Source organism: Falco peregrinus, chromosome 5 (assembly GCF_023634155.1).
Source record: "Falco peregrinus isolate bFalPer1 chromosome 5, bFalPer1.pri, whole genome shotgun sequence".
In the NCBI taxonomy this organism is placed as follows: Eukaryota; Metazoa; Chordata; class Aves; order Falconiformes; family Falconidae; genus Falco; species Falco peregrinus.
In genome coordinates this window covers 89,132,753-89,151,913 of record NC_073725.1, presented here as the reverse complement: position 1 = coordinate 89,151,913, position 19,161 = coordinate 89,132,753, and the positions used below count along the sequence as shown (strand labels likewise).

Below are 19,161 nucleotides of genomic sequence, written 5' to 3'. Positions count from 1 at the left end.
CTGCCCAGGATGGTAAGAACTCTACACACAACTCTGGGATTTATCAAAATTATTTAGCTTTTATTTCTACCGCTTTAATCTTCACTTTCTGCTGCGGGGGAAGGAAGAGGGCCAGAACAAACGTCTCTGCCCAGCAGCCTCAGCTCCTTCAGGAGCCCACGGCTGATTTCTCGCTCCATTTGCAGAGGCGCTGCCCAGGGCTGGGCCCGGCCTGCGGCCGCCAAGCAGCTCCCTTCAGCCCGGGGCAGGGCCTCCCCCGGGCCGCCGGGCCACAGGGAGGCAGCGACCTTGAAAACGGACCTTCTGAACGGCTCGCGCAGCACCCGCGCTGCCCTGCCGGTGCCCGCGGCAGCCGCCACCCCAGCTGCTCCGCCGGGGCAGGCCCGGGCGAGGGCCGGCCCCCGCTTCCGCGTGGCGCCAGGCGCTGCGGCCGCCGATCCCCGAGCGGCCGGGGGACTCGGCGATCGGCTGGGCGGCCTCGGGCGGGGCGGCGAGTGCGCCCCCTGCCGCCGGGAGGCTGACAGAAGCGGCGGCCCCGTTCTGCCCCCGCCGCGTCCCGGGCCGGCGCCCTCCCCCCGGGTCCCTCAGTAGCGGCGCCTTCGACGCCCCGCAGGCCCCCACCGTGCCGCCGGGTCACCCCGGGCTCCTGCTGCCCGGCGGTGGGGCTCGGAGGCTGCAGGCCCCTGGCAGCGTCCTCCCCTTCCCGGCGCGGTGCTGGGCCCCGCCGGCGGTGCCCGGGCTTGGCTGGGCGGCGGGGCTCGGGCCGCCCCAGCTGCAGGCCCCGCTGCAGGCCCCGGCCCTTGGCCCAGCGGACACCCAGCCCCTCTCTCAGTAGGGTGCCCCGTGGCAGGGTCCCGGGCCGTGCAGAAATAGGTAGAACACTGAAATAACTGCGGTGTCCCCGTGGGGGAGCGGGGTGCGCCGGCTGCGCCGCTCCCCGGTTCCAGCCAAGCGGTGGGCAGCGCGGCTGGGCCCGGGCACTGCTGGGGGGCTGGCACCGAGGCACTGAGCAGCCGCTTCTGTCAGTTGCAGGGCTCAGGATGGACTTTCTGACGCTCTTCTTGATTTACTTGTGTTTAGTTCTTGCTGCTGTTGGCCTGCTCTGCATCTGCTCGGGAAGGAAGGAGAGTTTCCTCGCAAGAAGTGTCAATGGTGCAAGCCAGGTAAAGAGCTGAGCTTCCAGAGCGGTGCTCATCTCCTGCTCTGGTGGTCTGCCCTGCTTCGTTGTGCTGAAATTAGTGCAACTGCTGTGTGTCACCTCCATAAAAGATGCTAATATGTGTGGTTAGAGTGAGGAGACAGTATATTTCATCCTATTTTGACAACTGCTCTCAAGTAAGTGCTAATTGGGATTGGAAATAGAAATACGCTTCCTTTCGGCAGATGAAATCATGCCCAAGCGCGCAGTAAAAAGCCATTTGCATCTCACAGCTCCTGTTCCTGCCTGTGCCAGCCTGGCTGGCTGCGGTCACCACAGGGTAGTAGTAAGGACCGGACTTCTCACAGTGCTAGAAGTGCATTGTTTGGTGGCACCATAACATGTCAGCTTTGAGAAATTAAATAATAATGAGAGCCCAAGTATCTGAGTATTTGCAGTTTTTTGGTATTTGCTGCTGTCATTAACAGCAAGAAGGTGGAGGGAGGTTTGAGGAATAAAAAAGGGAGACTTGTAACTGGTAGCAAATATTTTAGGGGAAGCTCTGTAATGTGAGTCTGTAATGATGTTGCAGGCTGTTGTATCCTAAGTAAGTGGGAGGAATAAAGAGCTTTAAAAGACTAATAAGAATTGGCATTTTACTGTAAAAAACGGGCAATTAATTGAAAATGCACTAGCTTGTTTTTCTGTCTGTTGGGCTGTGTCTGAATGAAGAACTCTTGGAAGGGAGAATTATCATTGAAATTGTAAATAATATTTAGTGCTGTTTACATGAGTCTAAATAGACTTTGAGTTTTATTACTGGTATTATACTTTCTTTTTATTTTGCTTTATGGACACGTAGATCATTGTGCAGAGGAAATTTATTATTTTCCTGCATTTCTTAATAGCTGCTTCTATGATACATGCTAACAATCAGCAATTAAAATACTGCCGTAATGCAAAGTCAGTCTGGAGAAATGTAATTGATTCTTGTACGCACAAAATAAATATAGGTAATCCTAAATAGTTTCTCTAGATGCTATTTTAAATGAATTTCTGACTGTAATTATTGAAGCGTATAAACCTGGAATTTGACATTGTTTGACTTCACTCCTGTAAGATACTTTAAAGTATTTATTGTGAGCAATATGAAATAATTAACTTGCACAGAGCGCAGCTGTTTCTAGCTCTGTGGCAAGTCAGCTTCCACCCCCAGTCTGTTTTCCTTGCTGCCAGCGGTTCAGTCGTGCGAGATGGTTGTATTCATTGTACAGGTTTTCTCACTCTCTCCTACTTTCATCATCACCACAAGCACAAACCGTATTTGTAAGAGCTTTTTGCTTTGGTGTAAGAAATGGCTGAAATACAGGGGATTTCTGTACTGTATGGGGGGGGATAACAGATACTGAAGGTAATGTTAGACTGTAGTCTACAGTTAACTTAAACTTGAATTTTGCAATTGCATGCAGGTTGCGTTTCCGTCTAGTTATGTATTTCCTATTGCAGTACACAGCCTCTCTTTAAAGATACTTGTCACTTGAACTGCTGATACAAGGCATAACAGTTAAAAGAAAAATATTTAACATCTTCTCGACTTCACATATGCTTTTTGCCTTCTGGTCTTTCACATCTGAGACAAGAAGCTCTCACCGCATATTTTCTTTCCATGTCAGATAGAAATAGGCTCAGCTGCTCTAATTCCTCCACCACTGATGGAGCAGCATGTTGCTATAGAGATCTGTCATCCTCTTAACAGGAGAGTCAAACAATTCCACAGTTGCAGACTATTGCTGAGGATTTCACTGAATGAAGACAGGCAGTTTTCTTCTCATTAACAGCAATTAGATAGACACAGAGTTATCAAATTGGATCATAGCTGTAGTTGAAGAAACTGATTTTTTGGGTTTGCTGGGTTTTGTTTGCTTTTTGGTTGAGTTGTGGGGGTTTTTTTCCTGTTTCTGGAGGATAGCAGGCTTTATTCCTTTTTTTATCTCCTCTTGCATCTGTCAGATGACCTGATGAAGCATATTGTAGTTCATAAATTGCTCAGTTCTATCCCCTGCTTAACCAGTTACCCAGTCCATAACCCGATATAAGCTCCTTACAACTTTCACACATTAACCCAGATACATTTGTTTGTGCCATTAGGGCTCCTGAGAATATGGAACCTCACTCCCGTTTTGAAAACCCCAGCAACAAACCTGTCTGTATTCTTAGGAGCTCAGATATCCCTGAAAATGAGCTTCCTTCCTGGTTATATGGCTACAGATATGTAACTGAGGGATTAGGTGACTTGTATTTTTATTTGAACTTTCCACAAGGCAGAAGCAATAGATAACACAGTGTTTTCATTTGCTTCAGGTATTGTCATTTGTAATCCCCTCACAGCTCCAGAGTGTGACACAGAGGGTGCTTCACAGGCTCTTCCACACAAGGTATTCACTGGTGGGATTTTTTTTATGCTTTTGACATTATTTTTTACTAGTATTTCTGGTTACTGTTGGTGACCTCTTGGCACCATCAGAGCTTTCAGTGTTATCCTTAGCTACCCATCCTCGTTAGGGGTGCTTGTCAGGGATTACAGATTCCCTTCTTGCTACACTGTTGTCTTTCTGTTCTTTGCTTATTGTGCAGAACATGGTACCCTGAAACATTTGAACATATTGACAAATCAAGATAATGTGGCTCAGAAGCTTCCAGTGTAACAGATGTTGGTCACGCTGGTGGGAGACCGCATCCACATGAGAATTACAACAGATTCGGTGGCAGCTGCAGGTTGAGTTTAGACAGAGCTAGCAATCCCCATCCTCTCCCTCAAATCCCATTAGTCTTAGTCCAGCAGCTTGGATGTCCAGGTGGCTCAAGCGGAAGCTGCGCAGCTGCCAACGTGCAGCCTGCTGTATTAAGGTGAATTTTGTAGTGTGCTGTAAACTTCAGTGCTTTAGGATCTGCTTCAGGAATTATTTAAATACCTTTCCTCTGGGGGCAGCGACTCCAATATGACAGACACTTCAGGGGCGTAACATCTACAGCTGTTGAACATGTGCTGCAGTTGTTTTGTTGCCTGCTGTGCAGATTCTCTGCTGCTAACATGGCCCAGGAGAGAGTGGCTACACTGTCAAATGTGCAGTCAGCAACAGAGCAATTATCTGATGAGCCTGGTGTAGTTGTCATTGCTAGATTACGCTGTGCGCTGGAGGCACTTTGATCCTCCACACGCACCCTTTGACTGCGTCACCTCATTCAAGCGAGAGATTTTTCAGTTCATGCAGAAGTCCAGTGAGATGTAGCGCTTGAGGGTACCTTCTTGCAGCCCTGCTGTTGGGAGGAGACTGCAGGATCCTGCTGGATTGCACACAGAAATAGTGTTGGAGAGAGCAGTAGTGCAGAGCTTGTCTGCAACAGACTTCCTGCTGTAGTAAAGTACACATCACTAGTTATTGAAAACTCATAATAAAAGTCCAGCAAAGTGATATATAATGCGGAGAGCTGTCATAAGTCAACATTGCTTTCCTAATGCGTGGCTTGTGTGAGCGTCTATTTGCCAGGCTGCTGCAAGCTGTTGCTCAGTATGATGCATCCCAAACAAACGTCTGTGCCAAACGGTTCTGCAACATGCCTTGCCAAAGCTGTAGTGTGCCGACAGGCTGGAACTAGTGTTTGCCATTGCTAACCTCCTGCCACGCTTATTTCGTAACAGCTGCTTATATTTTTACAGGTTTGGGTTTTTTTAAATTACCTTTTACTGGGGTTTTATTTGCTCTCAGAGCAGCACACAGCAAATGTCTTCTGGCAGAATGTTTTGTGGCCTATTGCTGTGGCGTGCTTTGTCAGCACCAAGTGATTATGAGACTGTACTTGACTCTACTGAAAAAAAATCCAAAGGACATGCCAATAATGGAAGTGAATTTAGCTGGCATATTTAAAGGAGTGTATGTGGGAAGAAGAGAAGAAGAAGCTATTGGAGGGAGAAAACACTATTAATATGCAATCCATGCTGGCCTGAAAACCTAAAAGAGGTGTCTCCTTGATTTGGAAAGTCTTTGCTGATCACCTCTGAGTGTACTTGACCTGTTAATCAGAATGCTGAGTATTAAATAGTCTGTGCCCTTTCTGTTACAGAAGCTCTTTGTTTGTTGTCCTGCACATACTCTTGCAAGCTGCAGTGTATGGGGAATACACATGGGAAGTTTTTGTTTACTGTGAGGAGCTGCAGTTCCACCTCCTCCTCCTGCTGCTGCCCTACCTGCTGCTGGCTGGGAACGTGGGCTGTTTCATTCTCTGCTCCCGGGCTAATCCTGGTAAGCTCATGCTGATTGTGAGCTATAGCTGTTTGAAAACGGAACCTAAAAAATGCTACAAACACTGTTACTTTTACTATTTTTCTTGTTTCTTTCACAGGTATAATAACAAAATCGAATCATGCATCATTAGTTAAGATTTATCCATACGATGGTGTATTATTTCAGAAAGGCATCGTGTGTCCTACGTGCAACATGGAGAAGCCAGCCAGATCAAAACATTGCCGTAAGAATCTTAACTTCCTTGATAAGCATAACACTGATACTTCCCCAAATTAATTCTCCCTCGATAACTGCAGTTCACACTACATCTGTTCTGTTACCTAGCTCGATGCACACAGGATTGTGTTCATTTTACTGGGGTTCAGATCACAGCTGCCCTTTCCCCATCCATGGAACTGTTTTGCTGCTATTTCTTTTCACAGAAATTACCAGTTCTGAGGGTGTCAGTTGGGTCAGGAACAGGCAAGCTTTTGAGCCTCTAGAAGTTTAATAAAAAATTATCACCTGTCAAGACCTGAGTTCAGGATTTTGTGGGGGTTTTTTTGTTTTTGCAGGATTTGCTGTTAGCATCTAAATGCTGGGAGCTACAACCTGTACCTTTCACATGCTTTGCCAGGCAGTACTTTCAGAGAAACCAAAGTCTTTGAGCTGCAGATACATGTCTTTATTTTTAGTATTGGGTTTTTATGATGTGCAATTGAAATTAAATGTGTTTCCTTAAAAAGCTATCAGCTAAATCATGACCACAACTCTCAGTTTTTTTCAGATGAAAAACTATCCTAAACTGTGTAAAAACCAAACTGATTACATAAGTAACTGAACTGTCTTGCCACTCGCTCCCCATCAGGTTTCTGCAGTACGTGTGTACATCGTTTTGATCACCACTGTGTGTGGGTCAACAACTGCATCGGCTCCTTCAATGCGAAGTATTTCTTCCTTTACCTCTTCACACTGACTGCCATGGCTGCAACCATTGCAGTCATCACAACAGCGTTTCTCATCCAAGTGGTGCTGCTGTCAAATATGATGTATGGGAGTTACATTGATGACCAAGGACAAGAGCATGCTGTTGAGATTCTGTTCCTCATTCAGGTAAGTTTAAGCTGGCTGGGTTATTAGCTTATAAAAAGGTTTCTCCCAGTGTTTGCTTTCAGGGATCTTCTAAGTCCACCAGTTGTCACAGGCAGGATGTGGACAGACTACAGGATTTTTTTACCAACTCCACACAGCTTTTTATTTTTAGAAAACTGCCATTGCAGAATACTTTAAAAAGATGGGAATTTTTAAATTCCATTCTCCATGGAGTTTTGTCTCCAGTCTGCTTTCACTCAGCAGATCTGGTTCATAAAGATTCATAAAGATCATTCCAATGACCATCTACTGCAGTAACATTTAGGAAACAATTGACAATCCTTGAGGTATCTTCATGGAGACAATAAAACATGACCCTGCTATCCTGGAATTTAGATACTTGGAATGTTTTTTCTCACATACAAGCAAAGGGTGACTTTGAGTCTGTCTAGTACTTGAGTCATTTGCATTTTGATCCCCTCGTCCCTTTCTGTAGTATGGCAATGAGGTAATAAGTAGTAAATGCTTTATCTTTTCCTCAGCCTAGACAACAGGTGTTTCAGCTGTGGACTTTTATAAAGGGATCTTGGTCAGGGAATGTTTGCTTATGTTTGAACAGTACCATTAGCACTCTGCAGCATGGGAATTTTAATTCAGAAAAGAGCTGCTTAAACAGTATCATGTCAGCAAAACCTGAAGTTCTACCAGCTTGTAGCTTCTTCATTTGGCAGTTTGTTTTGAGATGATCTGCATTAATGATTCTTTCAAATTTAAAAAACAACAAAAAACAAACAAGCAGATCTCTAATATGAAATAAAAACATTCAGAAATAGATGGACGTAGAAAATACTCCCACATACCATCAAGGCTTGCGAGAAAACAAATTGCTGGAAATCTGCATGGTGTACTCAGAGATTCAATTAGGAATGGTCCATAGGGCTGTGACCTTATCGCTGGGGCTCCACAGTTAGGTGTGCGTATGGATGCGCGCTTCAGCCAGCATGTTACAGTGGTCACTTGCCTCCACGTAATTTAATGCTCCAGCCTTTTAACTAAGTTATTATTTTCTTTCTTTGCAGCACCTTTTCTTGACTTTTCCTAGGATTGTCTTCATGCTTGGTTTTGTTATTCTTCTCACGCTCGTTCTGGGTGCATACTGCTGTTTCAATCTGTATTTGGCCTTAACCAACCAAACTTCCAACGAATGGCATAAATCCAGAAGATACGGTTGTTCCCACCATGTAACATTGCAGCCTTATGACAGAGGAGTTGTCTACAAAAACCTTTATTCTAAAGGAATCTGGATGAATTTAAAGGAGATCTTTAAGCCTCCTACAGCGTTGGAAAGGAAGAACGCATGAAGATATTATTGTTCATATGTGCATCTTTAAACTTTTTGTAAGACTTTATTTCAGCAGTGTGCTTTGATGCCCCAAACAACTTTTGTAAAAGATCGCTGTATTTCAGTTCAGTAATTGGAAACTATTTTTTGATAAAGCCAAACGGTCTTCAAAGCTAGAGTTCTTCCAAGTTTATCTGTAACACTACTGGTACCAGTCGTGACAGTGGCTTGTTAAGTCTTTTCAGACACAATCTCAGCACAGAAACAAGCTGCGCTAGAGTTAGGTTTGACTAAGGAACGCATACACAGGGAACTGTTGGGGGGTTTTATGGTTACTGTTCTGTATCCTGCATAATATATACCACTGTCTAACAGGAAGACTGAGTGCCTAAGTTACTTTGGTACATCTGAAGTAGGTCTTCCTGCAGGAGACTTTACAGGAATATAGCAGTGTTGCACATGTGAAAGTGGCACTTATTTGCCAATTATTCATTTTTTCTTTTCTCCCTGCAGGAAAATAGTAACTCACAGCTGACTGCAGTATTCTGATTAACGAAGCCTCAGCAGAGTGCCATTTAAGATACTTCACTTGGTGAGATCTCTGAGGTTAAGCTTAGTCCTCTTGTTTGTTAGAGGGACCAGTAGTGAATTCGCTGGTATGGAGAGGCAAATTTGGTCCATCTTACTGAAGTGAATCTTTGTGTGTGCACTTGCAAGGGAAGCTAACAAAGACCTGCTGTGAGCTTTGAGGAAGCTTCATCTTTTAGTGAGTATCTTTGGAAAATGATTAACCCATTATTAACAGTATGTAGAATAGGTTGCATGTATTTAGCTGAAAAAAACACCGTTACTGTTACAACCTGCAGAAACCATGTTCTACTGCACATTTGTACTAGTATGGAGGACCTTAATTGCAGAAAGGGAATGACTGCAAGTGCTACTTCACCTTATCTACAAAATCTCTTCCTTGATACCTATTTTCAGCTTGTTCAAAATACAATGCCATTTCAGCCTTTGAGTCATGAAAATGGTAGACTTCCAGACAGAATTTCAGCACCCTGAAAAGGGTATCAGAACAGATATATCGAACAATGAGAGGCTCAGCCATGTCTTAGGCACTTCTTTGTATTTTGGCCATTTTGTAGCAGGGGAAGTTAAGAGTTGCTGAGGCTGTTGCTAGGGCTGCCCACCTGTAATCGCTGAACAGGCCACTTCAAAACCAGCAGTAGCACATCTTCAGCTTCTCTAGGGGGATTCTCTAGGTGAATGCCAAAAGGCAGAGGGGTTTTTTAACACTGGAAGACAGAAGTAAACTTGGAGCTATGCAACTGGCCGCCTGAAATCCCTCTAACTAGGGATCACTTCAAAGATTCCAAAGCATAGATGTACTGGCTGCTTTTAGAGGCTTGTGCTTGTTCTGGAAAAAAAAAAACGTGTTTGACTTACCCAACAATGAGGCTTCTTAAGCACAATGTTAAGTGGCCCTGTTCCTCTCTGCTTCTAGAAATTCTTCCATTTGAATGATAATAGAGTAGAAATTGGAAAAATATAGTAAGAACTTTAAATAACTTTATTTTTAAAAATGTATTTATTTACATGCTGAATCTGTACAATATGCAATTAAAAATCCATATATGGTTTTAAAAAAAATCATATACAATATGGCTTTACACACCAACAGACTAGCTCTCAGAGTAGCCTGTCTGGCATTGCAAGGGTACAATGATGCATTCTGTCATAGACCAGTACGTAAGGCTACTTGTCCAGGATATAAAATAAAAGAATACTGCAGTACCATGCCTTAGGAGGACTAAAGTAGTGAGGTTAAAGGCATGAAAGTTTCTGAGTGGTGGTGAATGCACACCAGAACTCCTTAGGTTTGGTTTTCTTTGTTTTAAATGCATATGATTAAGTAGTCTCTTATGAGACCTTATGTATTTGCTTCACTTTCAGAATCCTTTTAAACACCAGAACACTACTGTCCTGTGGTCAGAGGTAAATGCTTTGCAAAGGATCTTCCTTTATTTGAGGCAGCTGTACAAAATATTGAGACTGTCAAACATGGCATATCAGTCACTTCCACAGTATAACCATGCAGAGGTTTTTAACTACTGTTATTTCCATTTTAAACAGAAAATATCTTGGGGCTGTACCATCCTGTTAAGACACTTAACTATAGAAGCATTCTCTCCCCTGCTCTCTGAACAATTATAACGGCAAACTTCAGACTGATCAAATTCCCCAAACTGGAGAAAAACAGTCAGTTTTACATTAACATCTGTCACTAGCTGCATGCTGTTCATTACACAATCACAGTCTGGACTTCCACCTCCCCCTCCTGGGAAGCAATCACAAACTCTCCTGCATGTTCCATTATTTCAATATCCTCCGATGCCACCATTGTCACCGTTGCTTCTTCTGTCTCGATGCTCCCCTCTGTAGTCAGCACTGTTCCTTCTCCGATGGCAGAAGCCAGTGTCATTGCGACCTGCTCCGTGAGGCTTTCAGGGGTCGCAATGGTGATGGTGTCTGCAGCGTCTGTGGTGACTTCAGAGTTTTCCGCCACAGTGACATTCTGTACAATGATCTGGTGACCAGAGTTTGCTTGATTTACTATTTGTTGCACAACCTTCATAATGTGGCTGTCAACCTAATTGAAGAGAAAAGAGGCCACATCATTTCTTGGTGTATTGTACTCTGTTAGAAGTACAATTATCATCACTAGAAACAGTGCTTGATGACCAGCAGGGCAGTGCAACAAACAGCATTTAATTCTAATTTCCGCCAGCTGTTCTCTGAAGCCCTCATCACCCCAAGAACAGCAGACTCCCAGAACATGTCACTGAAGATTTTTGCGGAGTACTTCCTACAGAAAGTCAAACTACTGTTTATAGAAAAATCTTAACAAAGCACACTCTGACATTTAAACTGGCTGAATGCAATTCAGGAGCCTAAGCCAGCCTCTGACTTTGCACCAACCATTATTTCTAGCATTCAGGAATGCCTTCAGAGGATCATTTCCTCATGGCTTAAATGTTGTTGTACAGTTCTACTCAGCTGGCAGCTACGCTGTCATGTACAAAGCCATGGAAGTAACAAGCCACCATCACCGAGAGGATGTGAGGTTAATGGAACTCAGTCAAACCCAGTATGACCATTATTATGTTTTTATACAGACAGTCTGCAAAACTACGAGGTCAGTAAATTAATTATTTGAAGTTGGGTTTATTTAGCGTGACTTTCAGACACAAAAACTGATTAATTCCATCTACAGCAAGTACCCAAAATAACAGTTTATGTAGCTGCTTTACCTCATGTCTTGTTCCCTCTATTATTTCAGTAGCTTCACTGGTCTCCATGTCTTCAGTAGCAGTCTTGAAAGACAAAATATGATGATTCCTTTTAGATTATTGCAAAAAAATCTTTTACTACCAAGATAACGGACACTAAGATCTCTTACAAAAGTCTTTCTGTTCCCCCCATGATGCTGTAGGTACTCTGAAGACAACTCCCTGAAATTCCCTCCAAATCCCATTATTGAGAGCTACTTAGAAGCAATGCAAAGTGCTTACAAATAACTGAAATAGAACATCTCAGCAGGACTCAGCTGACTGGCCGATTTTTCTGTTGGAGAAAAACTATGGCAGCACTAAAGGGACTCAATAAATGAACTGTGTTATTCTGCACGGATGAGTACACTGGCTCTTTGTCACAAAGAGGGAGAAAGAGAAATCCGCAGTTCATTGTTTGGCGGCCACAGCCAGTTAAAAACCAACAGAGGTTATTTTGGACAAAATCAGCTAAATAGAAGTGGAAGAAAAGAGTAGGTAAATGTTGAAGGAAAACTGAAGCAAGTTTGCAAGGACATAAAATCTGATATGGTCAGAAGTTTTGTCTCAGCCTTCTGATGAACTACTGTCAGTCTTCCCTGCAGTCTCATTTTCCTGCCTACATTACACGCAGGACTTCAGAAGGGTGGTGAAGTAGGCTCCAAGTGCTCTCTTTCTGAACAAGATTAGTTCTGTTTATTCCTAGGGTTGTGCAGGCAGGGGTAGCATTGGCTAGATCCCGTTTTACCTTCTCCCAAAAGCCTAGATGAGGAACATGCACAACTGCCGTTTTTACTAACAAAATACCATGCTCAGTTCAGAATGAGATGGCTGTATGCCGCACTTCTTACCTCAATGATGTATTCCTGAGTGTCCGCCACCACTGAAGAAAACTCTACCAGCACAGTGTGAGGATCTTCAGAAATGACTGTTGCAGCTAAGTTGTCAGCTGACTGACTTTCCTCAGACACCATCACTTCTTCCACCTCTTTCAAAGCAAGGAGGCAGCCACCTGAATGGTATTCCAAATGCCAGAAAAACATAATTGTTCATAACCATCTCAAATATAGGACCACCTGGAAAATACTATGCAGCACAAACGAGACCCCTTTAACAAGGTGCCGCTGACAAGTGAGCAGCAGTCAGACAACAGGCTCTCATCCCACCAAAACAGGCCAGGTAATGGCCTAGAAGAGGCTATTTCATTCTAGGCTATTTCATTGCCTAGAAGAGCAAAGGAACTGAACCTCGAGCAGAGCAACTGTGTAGCTTCAAAAAGTAGACAACTAAATTCAGATGCATAAAACCATAAGGGATTGCAAAAGCCATATGTGAAGAACATGCAGGAAGACTTTCAGTATATTGTAAGTCACGTATCTTTTCTGCTTATGCATTACATTTCAGTATTTACCTAGGAAACTTTTTTTTTTTCTCTTGGGTATTGCTTGTATTGCTTCTTGCAATCTAAATACATCATCATCACTACCTGAAGAAGTTTGAAGATCTGTGCTTAGGAGCTAAAGGAGCAGCAGGTCCAGCACAACTAATCCAATGAAATGATTATCTGTGAGAACTTAACTCTACTGAAGACATTTTCCTCACAGAACATCCACACTTTGTATTTTTACAGGATTTCATAAATCCCCAAAATTAATATTAATTTAATGCAAAAAACACCCCAACAAACCAATGGTCAAGTTCAGCCATAACACTGTGTGCCACATCCTAAGTTTGACAGTCCTCTCACCTATTCCCCAACACAGAAATCAAGCGCTCTCTGGCAATGCTTTGCAAAAACATTTGTTTCCTCCTTTGTGTATAGCCCTGGAACAGAACCACTTCACAGTTCAGAGTAGAGTCTTGTACAGTGTAAGGTCTGTCTTGCCCATTAGGGACACTGCACAGACCACTTCAGCCAGAGTTTAGAGCAGAGAGCCCACAGCACTCCTGCAGTTAGATTCTTAATGCAAATTCTGTTTTGGTTATCTTTCTCTTTAGATGATCTAGATTTTATATTAGAACTGGTTCATGGCTGTTTGTTCAGCATCATTTTTGGTCAGAAAGATCACAATAGAAATACTCATTGATGTAGATGAAAGAAAATATAATGCAGCAACTGAGATGCAGATAAACAAATGGCCTCGCATGCAGGTTACATCCACTCTAAAAATCATTACCATTGAGCCAAAAAGCAGCTTGTCCAAACCCAACCCTAGAACAAAACACACACACCCCTCACCTTTGGTTTTTAAGTGCCTGTTGAGAGTACCGTGCTCTGCAAACCCTCGCCCGCACTTGTAACACTTAAAAGGCTTTTCTCCCGTGTGATGGCGGATGTGACGGACCAGCGAGCCCTTTTCCCGAAAGCCCCGACTGCAGTACTGACAGACATAAGGCTTATCCTCTAAATGCGTACGGAAATGAACTTGCTGAGCATTCTGTACAAAGAGAGAAGCAAGAGAAAGGCAGCTGAAGGGAATGACAAACTCCAGCAAGCAGTATTTTAGATTCCCAGGGAAAAGTCAACACCTTTGAGGACTTCTTCCCATGTAAGACACAATAAAGATTTTTTTTGGTTATTATTATGTAATTTTTTCCACACACGAAGGAAGTTTCTTCACAAATGTGGAAGTTTTATTAAGACTGTCCCTCTTTTCCCTACTAAAACAAAACCTCCTTCTGGAGCTTCAGCTCATTAAGCAGCTGGGAGCTGGCATTTTTTCTTTCAAAAGCAAAGCCTCCCAACTTCTCCCAAACCCTGGCTCTGGAAAGGAAAACCTGAAGCCAAGTCTGTTGTGAGGGAGGCAGAGGCACACCTTTGTCTTGTACCGCTTGCCACACTTCGGACAGGAATACGGCCGCTCATCAGAATGCACTCTCCGATGCCCCTTCACATGTGCAATGGTCTTGTAGAGCTTGCCACACTCTCCACAGCGGAAACGCCGTTCATTCACGTGCACTTCTTGATGCTTTTTTAGCAGGTAGCCCTTTGTGAACTCTTTGCCACACTCGTCACACTTAAAAGGCTTGTAATCTAGAGAGAGAGAGAGAGAGAATGCATGGTTGATACAGGAGCAAGTATCTCACACATGCTATAACTAAATTCTTACAAAAAAATTAACCCAGGGAAGGAATGAAATTACATTTTCAACTGCGTATATGAACTTTGTCTCGTTCAAAAGTGAATTCTGCTCAAACGTTGCTCTTACATTGGTGCCTTTCAAGCAGCAGTTCCAGCCTGCTCAGCCTGTTCTGCCTTGCTAACCTTTTTATTGGCCTCTTCACAAAATTCTGCTTTCAAGTATGCAGTGTAAGCCCCAAAACATGGAAACATTTTTTTCTTTCACCCTCTATTCTAGAGCTCAAACTCAACCTTTTCATATTAGTATGTAAGCAATTGATTTTGCATGGCTAACGGCCACGTAAAGGCAAGGAATTTGAAACAAAGCAAGCTGCGCTATGCTTAAGGTCATAGTAAAACACAGCGCATTTTAGACAACAGCATAAGCAGCAGAACTTTACCTAAATGACCTTTGATGTGTGTTTCAAGGGCAGTAGCTTCACTGAAGGCTTCATTACAGTGAGGGCAAACATAATTTTTGTACCCATTTGTTCTTTCTGCATCTGTCTATTGGAAAGAAAATGATACAACATAAGTGCTTTTTGTACTGGCACGTACAGTAAGTATTGCTAACCAAATTCCCAATTAAAATACTCCAGCTTTGACAAGAAAGATATTTATATTGTTAACAGGAGGGAGAGCGAGCATGTGCGTGTATTAACACACTTAAAGCATACGTGGAAAAACGTAACAATAAAAACGGACGCAAGGCACAGGGAGAGCTGATGGATAACATGCAGGGTGGTGAGCCTAACAGTGCCGTCCGCAACCAAGTGCAGGCAAGAAAGATTAATTTTTTTAATCTCTTTATGGAATGCAAACTTACAGACTCTGCTTGTTCTACTTCAACACATTGTTCCCCACATGGCTCCTCTTCTGCCTCCACCACTTCGTTTTCTAGTTCTTCTGTAGCAGCTACAGCAGGCTCATCTGGCTTTTGCATTTCCTCCATAGCGACTCTCTCTATCACAATACCCGAATTCCTCATGGCCTGCCTCAGCAGATTCTCACTGTTCACTTCCCCCTCACACGGCAGCTCCTCAGGATGCGACTGCTGAAGGGATAGAGTCCAGTAATTGGTACAGCAAATACACAAACCCCCTTTTTTTTTTTTTTTTAACAGCATGTTGCTACAAAGCCATTCTTCCTAGGGTGTCTAATGTTGTGATACAGGGTTGAAAGATCAACAAGAGAATGACCTTGGACGGGGGAGGAAGATGAGGTGAATCTGTATTCTGAAAGCATACAGTCCAGGGGATGATAAGCCTTTGTTCCTACCGCAGAGTCTTGCGGCAGGGAACAGTCAACAAAAACACCCTCTCACCTTCTCTATCATCCAGTACGGGGTGACAAACCCTATGCATCCCCCTGTATGCTAAACACGTGCTGCTAAGATACACAGCAACAGCAGATGGCCAGACAAGGTCAGAGCGGAGTGCCTTCCATGTTCTCAGATGAAAGAGAAGCAAATTAACCATTTACTTCCACCACACAGATTTATTCTCAGCACCTAAGAAAATTTTGTTCATGAGGTAAAATACTTCAGAATACTTCTTCACAGAAAACATGCGAAGGGTTATTTAAGAGGAACAACACTCACATCTTGGTCCAGGGATTTCGCATCTACAACAGGAAGTTCCTGCATTTGGACGTGGACTTCGTGAAGAACGTTGCCTTTTGCATCCGTCACGAGATGAATGACGGGTGAGGTCTCGATGGATTCACTTGCTATTGATGAAACAGTGTCTGCGTTTGAACTGCAGGATCCTTCAAGAAAAGCAGCACAATGAATCACTCTGTGTACTGCCACCCCTCATCAGTTTGCAGCTTTTGCCCTACAAAAAACGCATCTTGGAATATGAGGTGCCCGTTAAAGCTGGCTTTGTACCAGAGTAACAAATGTTCTTCACACTCAATGCCTGGCTACATGTGCTTCAGATTAATAATTTAGCTCTATAAACCACTTTTTTCCTGTATGAAAGATATAAACTGAATACCACAGAAAATTTTTTTATAGCTGAGAAAAAATTTACAGTTCAAGCGCTGGGAGCATGCTTGGTTTTATCAGATGCACGGCAGGCACTAACAGCATCACTGACCTGTTGGCAAATCATCTTTATTGACTACTATTTCTTTGTTCATGTTGAAGCGAATTTTTTCAGTGCAGGGTGTCAGAGATTTCAGGTGCCGAGTCAAAGCTCCTGATTCCCGGAAGCTTTTCCCACATTTCTTGCATTTGTAAGGTCTTTCATCTGGAAATTACAAGAATCAAAACCCAACAGTATTAAACGGACCACTGCCAGTATTAGCTTTATGCGACAGACTGCTAGAAAAACGCTTCCACCTTTCTACAGTGAGCAAACTGTGCTTATCCCCAAACCGCACACTGCCTCCCAGCACCCAAACATTGGGGAGCTCAACAGTCTCAGGGCAGCAGATAGAAAACAACAACAAATTCCACTGGAAGAGAAATGGATAACCACACAAGAGCGCACTCGCACTCCAGCAATGAGGAGCTCTTATTTTGGAGAACAGTCTTACCAGTGTGACGCCGATGGTGTCGAATCAGAGACCCTTTTGTCCTGAAGGAAGTCCCACAAAGTTTACATTCATAGTCCTTTCTGCTGCTGTGAGTAATCATGTGAGCTTTGAGGATGCTGGCCTACGGAAAGAATTTCATTTTAAAAGATGTTCCAGCAGTTAAGGGTTTTACATTTCAACTGTAAAGAACAGTGCTCCTTCCAAAAGCAGAACTTCCCATTTGAAAGTGCAGCATGCAGTAGGAAAACACATTGTTATCAAGTCTTGAGATATCTTAGTTAACAGCTAGCCCAAAAAACTCACTAGCCCGAACACTGTACAAGCAATACTTACTGTTTTAAATGTCTTCTGACATAACTCGCATACATATCGCCCTTCTTTGTTGACCAGCAGCTTAACCTTTATCAGTTCTGTGGAAATATCCTGCTCCTGGTCGTCAGGGTTGCCTTGCTCTTCAGTGACTTCCCCATCTATGTGACCATTTGGGTTTTCGAAAACGTGGTCTCCTGCAACAATGACTTCTTTGATGTGCCCACTACCTGGGAAAAGGATAGGAAAACAGTTATGTTCTTTACAGAAGAGAGCTTTGCACAGCTAGATCAATTTACTGTTTCAGCATTTCATGCAGCAGGAAGGAAAGCCAGGTACTTTAAAGCTGGAACACGGGTCTTTGCAAAGTTCTCATTGTTGGAGCATCATTATTAGAATGGATTCTTCTGGAAAAGTTTTAAATCTCATTTGTATTAATGCGGAGAGTGGCAAAGCTGGCCAAGGGATGCCTCTCTCACATCTCTGAGGAAACGCTCAGTCCCAAGTCCCAGTGCTCTGTCGCACGGAGGTGCCACATACTCAGCTGCAGCACAAAACGGAACAGAAGAGGCCACTGGACGAGCAAGTGAGTTCCTAACCCAGCAGGGGTATAAAGGCAAGCATCTCAAAGCTCACCTACTATAGCAGATGCGTTGCTGATTTCCTCTGCTATTGAAGATGCTTCGACGACTATATGAGCAACAGTTATCGACTCCTCAACAGAAGGAACGACCTGCTGCAACAGACAACATTTTAGCAGAAAAGTTTTATTACCTTTAAAAACATTGCGTTCTGTTCTCTCCCCTCCAACCCAACAGACCGTTGCATCCTAATTATTTTCAGCCACGGCTTGAGGAGAAGCCTGCTGTCACCTTTTGTACTTCTTGGTTGAGGAGACCTGCTGATGCAGCAGCAAGAGCTTCGGGAGCTCGCTGGCAGACCTTTTGTAATTTGTGTTGCACAAATTCTTCCAAGGAGGTGAACTCCGACTGGCAGCGACCGCACTTATGCACATCATCTTCATCTACGATTTAAAATTCAGTCATCGGTTTAAGAAAATAGGACACCTGTTAATCAACGAGTAGTGTTTACACGGAAAACTTCGGCTGTGCTTGTCCCGGTGAGCTCCCTCGCCCGGCGGGACGGGCCTGGGGCGGGGAACGGGCCCCGGGGGACCGAAGGGGGCTCCGCGCCGGCAGCGAGGTGCTTTCTGGCGGGGGGGAGCGGAGCCATCGCCCCCGGAGCTCCGCTCCCGCAGCCCGGAGGGCCGGGGCGCAGAGAAGGACGGAGACCCGGCGCCAGCCGCCCCCCCCGACCCCCACTGGCAGCACCGGCCCCGCCAGGACCCCCGTCGCCCCGCGCCAAGCGCCGCCGGGGCCGGTTCCGCCGGGCCGGGCCCCCTCGGGCGCCTCCGCGGGCCTCGCCGCCCTCCAGGCCCCGCTTTCCCCTCGGCTCCGGCCGGGGCCCGCCCCGCGCCTGGTACCTTCCTCACTGAAGGGCGCCGGGAGGCTGAGGAAGGCGGCAGGGCCGGCGGGCGGCGCGGTGGGGCCGGAGCCCACGGCCGCTGCCCCCTCCCGCTCCTCAGCCGCGGCTGCCGTAAGCCCCGCCGGCCCCACGCTCGTTGCCATCGCGGCCTCCATGTCGCAACGAGCCGCACCGCCAAGATGGCGGCTTTACGGCCGTGTCGTCATAACAACGGGCCGCGTGCCGCGGGACGGGCCGCCGCGGGGGCTCGGCGGGGAACGCGGCCGCCGCGCGGAGGGTTCCGGAGCCAATCGCGGCCCGGGCACCGTTGGGCGCCGTTGGTGCCGGGGCCCCGCGGGGCCCCCCCGTGACCTCTGACCCCCGCTCCCGGACGGACCGGAGCCTAACGAGCTACCTAACGATCCCCCGGGGCGGCGCGGGTGGCCCAATAGGTCGCGGAGCGCCTGGGGTGACCGCGCGCTGCTGGCCAATGGCAACCCGCGGGGGGCGGGCCGGTGGGGCGGGTGGCCAATGAGAGCGGG

At 45.2% G+C, this 19,161-nt stretch overlaps 2 protein-coding genes across 7 annotated transcripts; one reads left to right on the top strand and one right to left on the bottom strand.

Moving 5' to 3' along the window:
- The first annotated feature begins 552 nt into the window (after positions 1–552).
- Positions 553–8,033, top strand: ZDHHC4 (zinc finger DHHC-type palmitoyltransferase 4). Of its 4 annotated transcripts, XM_055805558.1 has the most exons (7): positions 728–873; positions 1,027–1,163; positions 3,500–3,573; positions 5,261–5,439; positions 5,540–5,665; positions 6,290–6,534; positions 7,593–8,033. In XM_055805558.1, the coding sequence occupies exons 2-7, from the start codon at positions 1,041–1,043 to the stop codon at positions 7,872–7,874; spliced, it is 1,029 nt and encodes a 342-aa protein (XP_055661533.1). In that variant the 5' UTR covers positions 728–873; positions 1,027–1,040; the 3' UTR covers positions 7,875–8,033. The 4 variants fall into 4 exon arrangements, with proteins under 4 accessions (XP_027636345.2, XP_055661534.1, XP_055661533.1 ...); XM_027780544.2 differs by having other exon boundaries at positions 553–1,163; XM_027780549.2 differs by lacking the exons at positions 728–873; positions 1,027–1,163 and adding an exon at positions 1,170–1,335.
- A 1,369-nt stretch (positions 8,034–9,402) lies between these two features.
- E4F1 (E4F transcription factor 1) lies at positions 9,403–19,000 on the bottom strand. Of its 3 annotated transcripts, none has more exons than XM_055805557.1 (14): positions 18,639–19,000; positions 18,028–18,179; positions 17,792–17,891; positions 17,180–17,385; positions 16,847–16,967; positions 16,405–16,557; positions 15,906–16,072; positions 15,132–15,356; positions 14,707–14,812; positions 14,001–14,218; positions 13,424–13,622; positions 12,036–12,196; positions 11,167–11,229; positions 9,403–10,505 (listed from the first exon to the last, which is right to left on the bottom strand). In XM_055805557.1, the coding sequence occupies exons 1-14, from the start codon at positions 18,793–18,795 to the stop codon at positions 10,158–10,160; spliced, it is 2,376 nt and encodes a 791-aa protein (XP_055661532.1). In that variant the 5' UTR covers positions 18,796–19,000; the 3' UTR covers positions 9,403–10,157. The 3 variants fall into 3 exon arrangements, with proteins under 3 accessions (XP_055661532.1, XP_055661529.1, XP_055661530.1); XM_055805554.1 differs by having other exon boundaries at positions 15,132–15,359; positions 18,639–18,998; XM_055805555.1 differs by having other exon boundaries at positions 15,132–15,359; positions 17,792–17,888; positions 18,639–18,996.
- Between the last annotated feature and the right edge of the window lie 161 nt (positions 19,001–19,161).